Source organism: Ceratosolen solmsi, unplaced genomic scaffold (genome assembly GCF_000503995.2).
Source record: "Ceratosolen solmsi marchali unplaced genomic scaffold, CerSol_1.0 scaffold14, whole genome shotgun sequence".
NCBI lineage: Eukaryota > Metazoa > Arthropoda > Insecta > Hymenoptera > Agaonidae > Ceratosolen > Ceratosolen solmsi.
In genome coordinates this window covers 10281258-10296909 of record NW_011948420.1, presented here as the reverse complement: position 1 = coordinate 10296909, position 15652 = coordinate 10281258, and the positions used below count along the sequence as shown (strand labels likewise).

The 15652-nt window shown below is 26.5% G+C and overlaps 2 protein-coding genes across 2 annotated transcripts; one reads left to right on the top strand and one right to left on the bottom strand.

Annotated features, from left to right (window-relative positions):
- Positions 1 to 924: 924 nt before the first annotated feature.
- LOC105361225 (general transcription factor 3C polypeptide 1) lies at positions 925 to 11932 on the top strand. The gene is made up of 19 exons (XM_011498334.1): positions 925 to 1009; positions 1101 to 1288; positions 1370 to 2005; positions 2103 to 3152; positions 3231 to 3590; positions 3667 to 3901; positions 4230 to 5014; positions 5523 to 5999; positions 6635 to 7006; positions 7389 to 7883; positions 8219 to 8450; positions 8526 to 8711; positions 8841 to 9517; positions 10528 to 10851; positions 10930 to 11040; positions 11110 to 11228; positions 11305 to 11497; positions 11612 to 11699; positions 11772 to 11932. Exons 1-19 carry the CDS (start codon positions 925 to 927, stop codon positions 11897 to 11899), a joined length of 6741 nt encoding a protein of 2246 aa, XP_011496636.1. The 3' UTR covers positions 11900 to 11932.
- A 1881-nt stretch (positions 11933 to 13813) lies between these two features.
- Rab7 (RAS oncogene family member Rab7) lies at positions 13814 to 15525 on the bottom strand. Its single transcript, XM_011498209.1, has 5 exons — positions 15412 to 15525; positions 15134 to 15324; positions 14598 to 14816; positions 14257 to 14394; positions 13814 to 14158 (listed from the first exon to the last, which is right to left on the bottom strand). The coding sequence occupies exons 2-5, from the start codon at positions 15311 to 15313 to the stop codon at positions 14072 to 14074; spliced, it is 624 nt and encodes a 207-aa protein (XP_011496511.1). The 5' UTR covers positions 15314 to 15324; positions 15412 to 15525; the 3' UTR covers positions 13814 to 14071.
- Positions 15526 to 15652: the final 127 nt, after the last annotated feature.

The window sequence follows — 15652 nt, the reverse complement described above, 5'->3', positions numbered from 1 at the left end:
CTATTTCATTTAGCTGAAATTAAAATTTAAGATAACTAACTTATTTTGGGAATTAAATATTTATTAAACAGAATCTAATGTATTATAATGAAATTCTCAAAGTTGAATTGCTGTATTTATTAACTTAAAAAGGGACCAAAACATTTACGTAGTTAAAAAGTTTATAAAATAAACATGAAAATAACAATTAAAATGGATTTTATTTAAATGGCCTAAAGCAAGATTTGTATACAGAAATTAATTTCAATTTAACATATATATATATATATATATATATATATATATACAAAATTATATGTATAAAGCATAGTCTTTATAATGTATAAAAAATATAATAAAACTTATAAGCAATATTTTTAATATGTTTAATGAATTAATTCTAGAACAGAGAAATAACCTTAAACTAGTTGTTTTGTTTATTGACTCTTGTAGGCATACGAGTTCGCTAATAGGTACAAGAGAGTTTGAAAATACTATTGAATATTAATATAACAATTATTTTTTTAATCTCATTTTTAAAAGAAATATATTTATAACTAGCTCTTTTCGTTTTAAAATTTTATATGGTATTTTTTTTATTTATCTGCCCCATTTTCTAAATGTTGTTAGAAGTTCGCAGATACATAAGATGAACAAAATGAACAAGGAAATTTCTATGCAGAATTGAAAACTTATAATAAAATAACTATACTATGGCGACAAATTGTTATTGAATGCTAAAAGTACATAATTACGTTATCGGATCACTTTGCCTATCGACAAAATAACATAGCATTACTATGTACTGATAGGTTAATTCACATATGATCAAAATTAAAGAACCGGGAATTATATATTTCATCGGTTAATGTTAACCTGTGATAAGCAAATTAAAATTTTCAGTTATAAATAATAAAATTGAAATTTATTTATCCTTTTAAGAAAATGATTATAAAAAAATCGGTTAATTTGGTAGAAATAATAATTGATGAAGTGGCTTTGGAAGGATTGGATGGAATAACATTAGAAGGTAACGTTAGAGTCCTTACTAGAATGTAATTCAATTAATTTATATAATTTAATTATAATATACGTTAGTTAATATTTTTGTATTGTTTCAGCACTATGGCAACGACTGGCAATAAAACTTGGATATTCGCTGCCATTAAAAAACTCTTTTATGGAACAGATTTGGAAAATTTGTTTAGAAATAGATGATTTCATATTTTATGAGTTAGAAAGTCCAAGAGACAATCTTATAATTTATGATGGATATGAACTTGAGTATTTGAATTTAGATACGGATAAAGTAAATTTATTTAATTTGTTATTTAATTGATTAAAATGACTTTTATTGTATTTACTTATTGATTTTTTAAATTTTTCTTAGGATTTTGAGCAAAAAGATATTTATTTACACTGTCCTGTCGAAGATTTGAAGCTTGGCATCAGAGGATCATGTTCGTCTTATTTTACAAGGATGGACATTTCTTGTATCGTTAAAAATTTAATATTATCGGAAGCTAGTAACAGATATAACCAAAAGTTAGTTATTGTTGCTTCCCAAAGTTTGAGGGAGAGAGCCTTAATAGAGAGTAACGTTAGCTCAATTCTTCAACTACCACTTTCACATTATTGTCTTTTAGAACGAATCGGTAGATCTCGTAGTATAGGAGAAATAACAATTAAAAAATCTGTAAATATAAAAGAAGATCCAAAGGCTTTATTTTACATAAGAAAAGGTTTACAAGAACATGGTTTAATAAGAAAACAGGTTTATTATCAAGGAGGTTCTGGAATTAATTACAATGGACAGAATACAGGTACATTGGTGCATTTGACTAGATTCTTTAATACTAGAAAACCAAAGGTAATTATGTGGGCTGAGCATCTTATAAATTATCTTAAATCCAAAGAGAATTATGCTGCAGAATACACTGAAGTTAAAAATGAATTAAATCTAGATTATTCGATTAAGAAATTTTTTAAAATCCATTTATTACAAAAGGTTTTTCGAACTGATCTTGTAAGTAAATTGATAAAATTGTGCGAATGTTTATTGAAATTAATAGAGCAATATTTTCATAATATCAATTTGTTGATTATTTTGCAATTTATTACAGAAAGTACCCTACAGATCGTATTATCCAAATTCAGCAGATAAAGAATGGCAAGTTAAAAATAATTCATCAAAAGAGAGGATAATTAAACTAGTTACATTATCAGATCCAAATATAGAAATAGTGGACCTTTGGAGAACTGAAGAAATAAAAGAAGATGATAATCCCTCACAATTGGATTTACAAAATCAAAAATTGCATGTACCATTTTTAACGCAAATATACAAAACTGTGGAATCAAAAGAATTTAAAGGTGCTAGTCAAACAGAACTCGCGGTAGAATTAGGATTAACAAAACTTATAAGTCGAACGTTAGTTCGCAATCTTGTTAAAACTAAGGTTGTATCTACATATTTAGATGATATCGGTAGACAAAGAACGACTAAATTTGTGTCAAAAAAATTTGATGCAAAAAGCTCTGTTAAAAAGCAATTTGAATTAGAAATATCAAAAATTAAAGAATATAGTCGATCAATGATAGTTGATAAAATAAAAGAAAACTTAAACAACGATAATAAGGATGAAAGAAATACGCAAAATAATACATTGGATAAAACAAGTGCGACAGAATCTGTTAATGGAGTGGATGACTCTTTTAAAAGTGGTTGTAAATTTAAAAATCAAATATTTACAAAAGTCAACGATATACTTTGGAAGTATAAGTTGTTTAAGAATAAAGCTAAATATAAATATACTTCAAAACGAACATATAACAGAGGAACAATATTAGAAAATGACAGTAAAAATTTAAATAATAAACAAGCGAACGAAACTAATGCTTTAAGCAATGCCGGTATTCTGGAAAATAATATAAATGCTAATCTCATTGACAGTGATTTTTATAAAACTATAGAAACAAAGTTAATTATTCAAAAACCGGAGTGTAAAAAAAAATCTCAGAAAATAGCTGTTGTTGGCTTTTTAAAAAATGTACAAAATTCTGATAATAATAAACAATCAAGTATTTCGTATAGACTGTTGCGACGAGCAAATCTAATTATCGAAAGTATAAAAGAACATAAAATTATTGAAGATACACAAAAGCTAATGAAGGTATTTTAAATTTGAATTATTTTGTTTTTGTATTTTGTAATGTTTAGACTGTAATGATATTAACAAAATTTGATTCAGTACATTAATGCAGAGGAAGATAAAGAGGGTCTTGAAGTTAAAATTGATAAGAACTCTTTGATAAGGCTTTTACAAAAATTAGCCGAAGACAATTTGATAAAATATATTAAATTAATTTTGAAAAACAAAAAACAAACTAAACAGAAAATAGTCAATTTCATTTGTGATCCAAGTATTGATATTAATGATACAGTGATTCAATCGGCAGTTGAGCAAGCCAAATTGAAATTCTGTATGACAGAAGCTGATTCGGCTAGATCAAACGATAATATTGAGAAAAACTCGGCTTCTAATGATGTCACTAATGCATCTAACGACAATAAACATATCGAAGAAAAGACTGTTATTTGTAAAAGCAATGTGCGTATAATTACAATTAATAGTGTCCTAATATTTAAATATAACAAGCAATTAATTTTTATCAATTAATTTTTAGATGCTTGGGAAAAAGTATGGTTATAGTCCGAAATTTATACGTATGAAAACTATGCACATATTCTTATATTATTTGATATACGAATATCCTGAGCATCGGACATCAAAGAGTGTATTTATAGAAAATTTAAAAAATCAAGGATTTCTTTACGATGATCTAGTAGATACTGATATAAATATTTATAATGCAGATATCAATTGGAAAATGTTTATTCCTCCTTTACCTAAACATAAAGGTAATTAACTATTATTGGTATTTATACTACTAATGACAACTTCAATCAATGGAATATTAAATAGTTATAATCCAATGTGTGTATTTTATTTCGCTATATTAATGGCTAAATGGCTATGTCAATTTTTATTTATTTGCCTCTGTTTTAATTAATTAACATCGATCTCTTCCAATCACATTATTCATCTATTTTAACATACTTATCTTATATTATAAAATATTCTATTTAAAAGATAATAAGTACAAATTCTTTAATAGAGTATGAAATGTTCTATCGATATATACGAATATAGTAGCAAGTTTTTTTTTTCTTTTTTTTTTCTCATTAGGTTACCCAATTGGATGGGCATTAATGTGCGATGTTCTTTTACGTATGCCACTATCGCTTTTTGTGAAAGTTCATAATGTCAATTTCGATGTCCCCGGCTTACAGGAACTCCTCGATCATCCAATTAAAAAGCACTTTTTAGTGAAAGATTTACCAACACCCATTAGGAATATGCTATTTCTAAAGCGTAAATATATGTTTAGCATTCACGAGATCGTCTCAAGACTCTGTTACCTAGGTCTTGTACAATTTGGTCCGCAAATGCTTAAGGAGAAAGATCAAGTTTTTGTATATCTAAACAAACGTACGGAGTTACTAGATACTACATCGTCTGCAGCCGGTTATCATAGAATTGAAGATAAGCCGTATCCGGTGACTAGATTTACATTCAGCTCACTCGCAGTTGTCGAAAATTATTGGTATGAAATGTGGAATACGTGCATTAATACCTGCCTGGGCGGTAGATCGGTAGTGGAGGGTAAAGATATCCTCCTAGAAGACTTGTCACGTAAAATTGAAATGATTCAGGCGTTAAAGGTTAAGCATCCGGAAGAGGCGGAGAAGCACGATACCGGATTTGTACCCGGAGATCGTAAAGGGGCAGCCGGTATCGATTCGGCCTTTTTCCCCCATTTAAAGAGGAATTGGAACTGGGTAAATAGCGGTCAGAAGAATATGGAGAAGAAGGAAAGCCGATCTAATAATTCAATTGCAATTGCTAAATCGAGTTCCAAACTCCAAAATGTTTCTATTCGAAAGGCACCTCAGGTAATTGGATGTTATGAGGTAGAAGGATGTTATCACACGAAAACATGAAATTTATCTGAAAATCTCTTGTTTAGAAATTAGACGAAACAAAATTCTGACTTGTTATTATTATTTTGGTTTTTAAATTTTTTTAATAATCGCGTTCGCTTTTACTTTTGAACAAATTTCAATGCCCATAATGAAAAATACGAGCGGAACTAAAACCATTTTATAAAATTATAAAAATAATAGTTGACTTAATAAATTTATCTAACGAATTATTATACTATCGTCCTACGTTACTAATATTTTTATTAATACAATTCGTAATGTATAATGTACAATTCGTAAAATTACAATTAAATACGTAAATCTTTAAGTCTTTATACATAAGTTTATCTCTTGCGAAAATAGTATGCTTTATTCGCTAAATTAATACAAACAAGCACGCGCGCGCACACACACACACACACACACACACACACGCACACATATATATATATATATATATATCGTTATTGTTGTTTTTGTTTTAATGGGATAATAGAAGAAACGATGCAGTCCCGTGAAACAAAATCAAGTAAAAATTGCTGTCTCTAACAGCATCAGCGATACCAATAAATTAAAAACGAAGCGTGATAAAGATCAAATTAACTTGGAATTTCCCGTGGTCGCATGCAGCAAACCACCTAAAATCATTCGCAAAGTCTTGCCACGTAAATCTATGTTGCGTAAGCGCGTCAAATACGATGAAATAGATTTTAGCGCATTGCAGCGAATGGATAAATTGCGAGTCGATTGGGAGAAACACGAAGATAATATATTGCTAGTCTGCAAAGTGGCAATGGTGTACTTGTGTCCAAATCCCAGACGCAATCTTGTTACTTTTACTGCTATAAGGGACATCCTCCGCTCCTATTCATTCACATCATACAACAAAACATCACGAGCATGTCAAAGGCGATTGCTATATATGTTGAAACAACCAAGAACGGTCAATAGCGTTCTACTTGGCGTTGAAGAGGTACCAAGTACTATATTATTCATCATTATCATTATTTAATTGTATTTTCAAGTATTACAAACTATTAATCAATTAATATAAATCCCTGTAATGTATTTATCAATGGCTTTAAGCGTTTGATAAGTGAAATTTTTTGTTTTACAAATAATTGAATTTTGATAATTTGAACTTTGATAATTTCGAATTAATTAATGATTGAAATACATAATAGTTTTATTACTTTGTAATCATAAGCTTTTATATTTTTAATTTAGTTAATTATATCGTACTATCATTGCTCACACGGGTGAGGTGACACGTTGGTCGATTTTTTATAACGATTAAAATACGTATACAATTTAAAGAAAAAAATATATAAGCATTGTTCGGTATTGCAATAGAAGAAGAAAAACTATTTTTCTCAAAAATTACTGAGCAAAGTCGTGTTTTTTTTTTTTTTTTTTTCAAATATAGTTTTTCAAATATATAATACAATATATAATACAATAAATAAATAATATAATACAATAAAGTTATTATTTTGACACTTTTGAATTAATAAAAAAAACAAAAAACTTCATTACACTTATTTTCTCATATCCAAATATGTTTTACAAGTACGTTAAATATTTAATGATAAACATCTTTATGTCTAGGTCAAGCAAGACTATTATGTTAATAAGCGTTTTGGAGGTTTGATTGATCGAGTAAAAGGCGAATGCGATAATCCAATCGAATGCGAGAAGAGGGTTGAAAAAATTTTTAATGAATTGGTAACGTATATTGCTAAAAAGTATTATAATATTTCAAATATGGAACGACGAGAGCCAATTGCTCTACCTAAAACCATCCAAGAATTCAATATTTTTCATAAACTGAAATTACCAACAAAGACAATTAATTCACCTGGTGTATCGAAAGAAGTGCGCGAAATTAGCGATATACACACTACAACTATTAATTCAGTTATTCATAGTTCTATGTGCTGCGGTAAGGAAAGAAGATCCTGGGCATATCAATTATTCAAGGTATGTAAAATGATGGTAATGTAGTTGGAAGTATATAAAATTTTTTTTACATTTTTTACTCAAAATAGAAAGAGAATCGGTAGAGAGTCGGTATTTTTATTAAGTACGTACAAATGCAAATTTCCGTATAATAATTGTATTACAAAGCTCTAACGCCAATTTTATGGAATAAATAAATCATTTGTAAAATTCATACATCCTAATTATCATTGAATTTAGGTCCAAATTGCACATTTTATATGCGCATTATATATTACAGAGTATTAAAAAAAAAAAAAAAAAACGAGCGTTTTACGACAATTAATACATTGTATCGATAATGCTATTTTAATTTAGAGACTTTATCTTAAAAATTCTTTAATAAACCATATATTTTGGATAGGTTTACCAACAATATCCAGAATATCTTCTAAGAAGCGCTATGCTGAAGATACGAGCCGATCAGATGGTGACAATGAAGAAGAATTATATGTGTGCTTATAAAAAATTCGGTAACTGTATGCCAATGAGCAGTTCGCAGTACCAACTAAGCTCAGCCTATTATTACAAATTCCAAACTAAATGGCCTTACGAAGTATTTTCCGAATCTTATAATGTTTTACTTTCGCTTATGGAAAATTACGTAGAGAGGAAGCGCAACGCGATCGATGGTATAGAGGTGAAACCGGGTGTCGGTGGCATTGTTGCGGCAATACATGACTTCGTTGGCACGGATAGCATAGATATTGATATTGAAATTCCCGATCAGATAATAATGTTGGACCCGACGTTACCGGAAAAGGACGAAGTCTATCAGCGCATTGCATCTCGTTATCAATCCATCTTGGAGAGTTTGAGTACCGATTATGCTGAGCACGTAAAGGTAAACACGAAGAAAGCTTAATTAAGAAGACGTGCAACGGCATGAAAAAAGAAAAGCAACATATAAATCTTGCCGAAGAATATTTCTATCGAACGTTGTTTTATAATTTAAACTGTGATAAGATAAATAGTTTTTTTTTTTTTTTTTTTTTTTTTTTTTTTTTTAATAATGAAGATGATCATAATAATAATTTACAAGAAATACCTATTGAAATTTTAAATGATATAACATCTTGCACGTTTGAATTATAAATATTTATTAATAATCTATATCTATATTTAAATTATCATTCGTTTTGAGAATTGACTTTCCGCTCGACTAATACGATTTATAAACGACAATTTTTTCAGAATTCTAATATTATGACTTCGCAAAATGATTCACTCGTGGTAAAACAATTAAAAATAGACAATGAACAGCCGACTTCGGATCAAGTTTGTTTATCTAAAAGAAAAGAAAACGATTACGACTTTCTACGGAATAAGAAACGAAAATTAAATGACGAAAAGTATCTTCAAATAAGCGAGAGGTATAATGAAATAGATAAACCTGAAGCGAAAAAAGACAATAAAAATTTCCAATGTATAATTGAAAATTCAGATAGAAAAATACACCCCGTTGGAGATAGTAGTTACGAGAATAAAAATTTACTTCCAGGCACATCTCATGATTTACCTAATGATAAGATTCAGAACGAATCAATGGATAGTGATTTGTATAGTGAACAAGTTGCAACTCCTATTGATACGGATATTACTAATATTCACTCTGTCTCTAAGTGCCAAGATAAGGATGATATATTTGTTGTAAAAAATGATAATACAGTCGTTCAATCTCGTTTAGGTAAGTTTTTTTTTTTTTTTTTGTTTGTTTTTACATATTAAAAGAAAAATCAGTTCTTAAATAAGAAGACTAATGTAAACTTTCCGTTACTTTCCAATACATTGCCTAATGAAGATTCTAATATTGAAGATAATTTGGGAAAACAGGAGAATAAGATTGACGAATCTCTTTCTTATCACTTAGAAAGTCAAGGAGATAAAAAAAGTGAAAGCCACGATAAAGCCAGTACTAATGTTCAATGCATACCTTGCTTGAAAAGAAAAAGCAACGGTCAACAGATTGTTCAGAATAAGAAAAAAAATTGTTACGAAATTAATAAAATAAATTTCAGTCGTGTAAATGAACTTATTAAATGTATTGGTAATCGAGATGCAGCGGAAACGATCGAAATGCGTACCGACATTAACGATGTACGCACACGTCAAACTCGCATTGCTATGCTTAAGATGCGCGAAGAATTACACGATCTCACTTTTCATGATAGTCATCATGCCCACGAATACTTTGTCGTGAATTCGTTTAAACTTTTTTATTCGCTGACGGAAAAGGGCGAGAATTTGGGGGAGGTTACGACTTATAGAGGACTTGAACTCCCTAAAAGTTTGTTACCTATTAATGTTGAAGTGACGAATAAGGTACTGGAAGATATTAAGAAATTCGCAATTTTTCCAAAGTATTCGACACAGTATGATGATTTTAAAATGGAAATCATGAAAGATGGACAATTCGATTGGGCGTACGTTGATGAAATATGCAAATTTATAAAAACCAAAGCAGAATTTGGTGCTACTTTGCACGAAATTGTGGTAAGTTTCATTGACTTTTTTTTTTTTTTTTTTTTTTTTTTTTTTTTTTTAGAAATTAATAAAGAATTATAATTTTAAACTACTTATTTTCTTAGAATGGTCATGTCAATGATTAAATGTATAAGAAGTTTTACGGTTTTACGGTGCGAGTGTAAGGATTTAATTTTATTAACAAATGTTAAATTTCTAAAAAAAAAAAAAAAAAAAAAAAAAAATATCGATATCTCGTACATTCTAACACAAAACTACAACTAAATATTCTTTAAGGATAATTTATAATATAATCGAGTAAAAACTTAATAATTTTTTATGTTAACACAATTACTCAGCAAATTTACTAACGTAAATTTATATTTTGCAAACATTTTGTCATAATTAAAACAATTTACAGAACTTGCGGAATAAGCAAATATTATATATTATTCAGAATTATTAAATAAATTACAATTTTTACCAGAAAATTTCATAATTAATTATATGATTCTATTAACATTCAACATAAAATTTCATAAATTTTTAAATTTTAAATTCACATGTGCGTGTAAAAAAGTTTTTGAAATAAATACGATGAAAATTTAAAGAACTAAAAAGTAAAATAAGAGATATTATGTTGGAATATTTTTTTATAAACGCGACGGTAAAAATAAAATTAAGAATTTTATAACTTATAAATAATAATAATAAATAACAAGATAACATTAATATTATTGTTAATACGGTAATTACATTTTGTTAAATTATGAAAAAAAATTTATCAACATTACGTCAAATTCGGTAAAAAAAAATGTATTTAGAAATATTTAAAATCATATAACAATTAAAGATTCATTTATCCGTATTTCGTTGAATTCAAGCTCGAATTGATAAATCCGAATCTTACTGATTTCGACTTAAATGGACTTATAATTAATTTTATTCTATTATCTTAAGTCTCAAACTTAATGTGCATAACTCGCTTCTTTAATATAAAAATTAATTTTTAAAATAATTCAATATTATGTTATTTTCAGACAAATTTCAACCATCTCAATAATAAACTTGCTAAAATTTTATTATTATTGGCAGAAAAAAGAATGGTTTTACGTGCTGGTATAGTAACAGTGCGTTATATTTATTATCGATATATTAATCCGTGGATAATTCACTCTTATAAAATTTTACGCCTTGAGAAAGAAGGACATCAAACAATACCCGAGGGTAGCGTTTACATCTTGGATAACGAAGAGAATTCTATTAGTAAAGATAAAGAAGCGAAAAGAGTGACTACAGCAGCAAATTTATTTTACAATTCGTCAACTAAATTGAATACTGAGTGTGAGAATTCAAACAGTCATGTATGTTTTAATAATTAATAACTTAAATCATTGATAAAATGATGATATTTATTTTTTTTAATTTTATTCGTCTATTAGGATAAAAATATGTATGAAACAACAGATAATAGTGCAGATATAGAATCAGAAATGAGCAGTAACAATGTAAATGAAACTAAAAGTTACGATAGTAATTATCAAGAACGTAAAGTAATGGATTTTAAATTAAGTAAATTTTGAGCATTAAGTATTTATATAATATAAATTGTTAATGTTTAGGCAGAAAATACCGATGATGCAGATGAAGAATCTAAAAATCCGAAAAAATTTCGACGTAACAGAACTGTACTTTTGAAGCAAAAGGACATTTATAGAGCCGCTAAATTATTAGATTTCAAGTATGTTTCAGACAATATTATTTATATACATTTCCATTACATAAAGTTAAGAATAAATTGATTTAATCATTTTTAGCACTGCTGAAGAGATTAAAGTAGTGATTAAACCTTGGATAAGAATTGACGGAGTTTTAAATCGTAGAGTCTTGGATCGTATGCTTGGAGCAGTATTATGTTATTGTATTGAAAAACCAGGCATATCCCTTACTATAATTCAAAATAGATTTACACCAGCTATACAACCTTATCATACAAGAGAATTAATCGAGGTATAACATCTCGCGCGCACGCATATATATATATATATATATATATATATATATACATACATCCGAATAGAAATCCATAATATAAGATATAAAAATGTTAATTTTCAATTACAGATTTTAGTCAAACTTGATTGTATTGCAATGACAATACAACGAGTATCTAAAATTACATTATTTTCCAAGCCAGCACAAGTAGACTTAAGTATGAATGTTTTTAAGATTCTTATTATATGGTTTTTATGAAAACAATACATTATATATTTGAATTTTATAGCTGGAGATCCTGACTTAATTGCTGATAGCGATTCAATCATTATTGAGCCTACGTTGCAAGCAACACTGAGATTTGGTATGTTTTTAAGCAATAGGTCTTATAATTTAGATTTTTTATCTTCCTTCTAAGAAAAAAGAATATCAATTAATTTATATTTTTATAAATTTAGTCATTTACAATAAAATGCAATGAAATATTTTTCTTTAATTTTTTTTTTAATTTTATCTTAATTTATATAATAATAATAATAATAATAATAATAATAATAATAATATATTTTTTGTAAATAAATTTCATACTGACTCCATTTACATCGATTAGATTATACTCAAATTCTTTTATTCAAAAAACTATAAAATTTATTTCGAAATTTTTTAGATATAATTAAAAATATTGTACATATAGTTTTACTACTAATAATAATTATAATATATATATATATATATATATATATATATATAATAATAATAATAATAATAATATAATATAATATATAATATAATATAATATAATATAATATAATATTGCCTTTAATTGTAATAGCAAACTTTTTTTCTTAACAAATCGTCACTTATATATAAGTAATACACAATATAAAAATAACAGAATTGCTTGATGATATATATATATATCTTTTTAATTTGATTAAAAAAAAAAAAAAAAAAAAAAAAAAAAAAAAAAAAAAAAAAAAAAAAAAGTTAAAAACTTGATCGTGCTTTTAAATCTAGTTGCATAACATTAAAAAATTGTCAATATTAAACTGAAAATTTTAATAAATTTGATCAACCAATTCAAATACCATATATTTATTAATAACTATAATGATAATAATAATCATAACAATAGTCAGAATCAATTTGTAATAAAATTTTTAAAATTAAGAAAATTGATTTATTGACAGTAATCAATGTTTAAAATTTTAATAAATTATAAAAAAAAATATTAGGTTTAAACTTAAAAATTTGTTGATAAAATATGTTTGGAAATTATATTTTCAATCGCTCTTTAAATATGATTGTTATTGTAAAGGATATTGCATTAATATTCGTAGGAGAAAATACTCGGCTATTGTTAATTTTAAGAATTTGATGTAAATGAATAGAAATATTGTTTCTAATCATCAACTACATTTTTTGATCAATAAAATAAATATTTTAACCAAATATACAGCAATTGAAAAAATGAGTAGGTAAAATAATTTTTAAATGGTAATATTTTATACAATTTTTGTAACAATTTCACGACTCAAACTTCTTTTCATTTATTTCCTAAAACTAAGTTTTATGCCAACCATTACAATTGTATTTCAATTAATTTACCATATATATTTTTGTTAATGATCGATAAAAATTTACTTGTATTCAACAAAAATATGTACTATTTCATTTATATTAATAAATTAATAAAAATACACGTCGATCCATAGCATACCAATAGTTTCTTCAATTATAGCACTAATTATTTAACTATAGAATTTCATGTCTAGAATTCATTTATGACAACTCTCATATCTGTATATTATTGAGATAAAATTATAATAATTATACATTAATATTGAAAATTACTTTTCTGAAGATAATTATAATACAGTGTACTTAATGAGCAATACTCTTTAAAACACTTTTATACGTTATTAAGAAAATTTCCAGGAGCATGTGCTAAAAGTTGTTTATAAGTTTGATCCTTACATATTTTGAAAAAATTATACGATAAAAAATCTCATTTCATTGTATTCCGCACTTTTAACAGAAATAATAATTATTTATTTTTACATGGGCAAAACTGATTATACTTCACTGTAATAAAATTCATTTGATTTTTTTTTTTTTTTTTTTTGTTTTTTTTTTTATAAATATTGTACATTTTCAATATGTTTTAAAGAATTATAGCTTAATTTAATTATATCAATTCAATTTTTTAAAATCGTAAAACTACAAAAATACATATAAGTAGAGAAACAAACTTCATACTTTTGTTACAAAAAATTGTTATGCAGACTATGCTTTTGATATCCTTTGTTTCAATATATAGATTGTAATTTGAACTTGTAGCTAGTAATATCAAAAAATGTAATTACCATCTATGACCGATTGGTACAGTTTGTACAGTAGAATTAAACACAAATAGTAATTAAATTTATCAAAACATATTTGGACACCTAATTTAAAATAGCAAGATAAGTGCCACGGGCTTGACCAACTTGCAATTCTCTTGTATATTAACACAGAGATTCTATATCAAAATGTTTAATCTGATCTGCATCTTCAACGTATTTATCCAAAAAATTCTCAATTTGGTACCTAGCAAGCACAATAATCAGCCTTTCCACTGTTTCTTTGATCACTCGTTAATTTAATCTGATCTGGGAATTCATTGTAAAGCTCAACCTAAAATAAATTCAATTATACAATATAATATAATTTGCTTAACAATTCAATCAAATTTTCATACAAATTTACATGTACACGAGTGATAAATTTCTTACTTCGCTTTCTTGAGCCAATGCGTTTTTAGCTATCGTTTGAAAAGCTTGTTCTACATTTATTGCCTCTTTTGCACTAGTTTCAAAAAAAGGAATATTATTTTTGGACTGACACCACTGCTGAGCTCTCTTGTTGGAAATCTGAAAATTATATAAATACAGATTAAGACTATTGTAAAACAAAGATTTTGCCATTTTTTAAATTTTTTAATAGACAATCTTATAAATTGTACAAGTGATGTAGTTAATATAAATTGGCTTTAACATTTTTTCGTATCAAATTTGCGACGCATAATAATGCTTTTAAATGTAAATTTTTCCCTTCAAAGTATATGAACATTTACCGCTCTATTTTCTAAGTCAACTTTATTCCCAAGGACAACAAATGGAAAGTTGTCTGGATCTCGTGGCGATGCTTGAATCAAAAATTCATCTCTCCAAGAATCCAATGATTTATAAGTACTTGGTGCAGCTACATCAAATACTAAAACACAACAATCTGCACCTCTGTAGAACGCAACACCTAATGATTGGAATCGTTCTTGACCAGCGGTGTCCCAAATCTGAAAACATCATTAATCATTGATTTTTAAGTCGCGTATGTCTTAAAATGTTTATTAATATTTTAACTCCTGCATTTATTATCTTGGATAATATTACTAATATTCTAGTAAATTAATCTACAAATCCATTTAATTAAAAACTAAGATAACTATTGTAATAAATAATGAATTTATTATAAACTAAACTTCGTCCCAAATATATATAATACTCTAATAATTATTCTTAATTTAACTCCAATCAGCCGAGTGTCAAATTAACTTCAGTGTTGAACAAAATTATAATCAAACATTCATTGAACAATAAAATGTTTACTCACTTGCATTGTCACTATCCTATCGTCAACCATAACTTCTTTAGTTAAGAAATCTGCTCCGATAGTAGCTTTATATTGATTACTAAATTTTTTATTTACGTATTGATTCATTAAAGATGTTTTTCCTACTCCAGAATCACCTAAGATAATAACTTTGAGCAAAACTTTCTTACGAGATGACATTTTACCTTCAACTATAATAAACAATAATAATTATTATAGTAAATATTCAATATCTTACGTATAAATAAATATTAAGAAATAATTAATATTAGTATTACCTGTTAAAATGTAACTTGGATCAAATATATAACAAATTGAAGTTTTTTCTTTCTACACTGCTACAAACAAAGGATAACAGCATTCAGCAGTTCATACCGAGTATTGCATTTAAATCATCTAAAAATTAATATATATATATATATGTATGTATGTATGTATGTATGTATGTGTGTGTGTGTGTGTGTGTGTAAATATATTTTTTAAAAAAAAATATATATATTAAAATATTAAATATCGTAA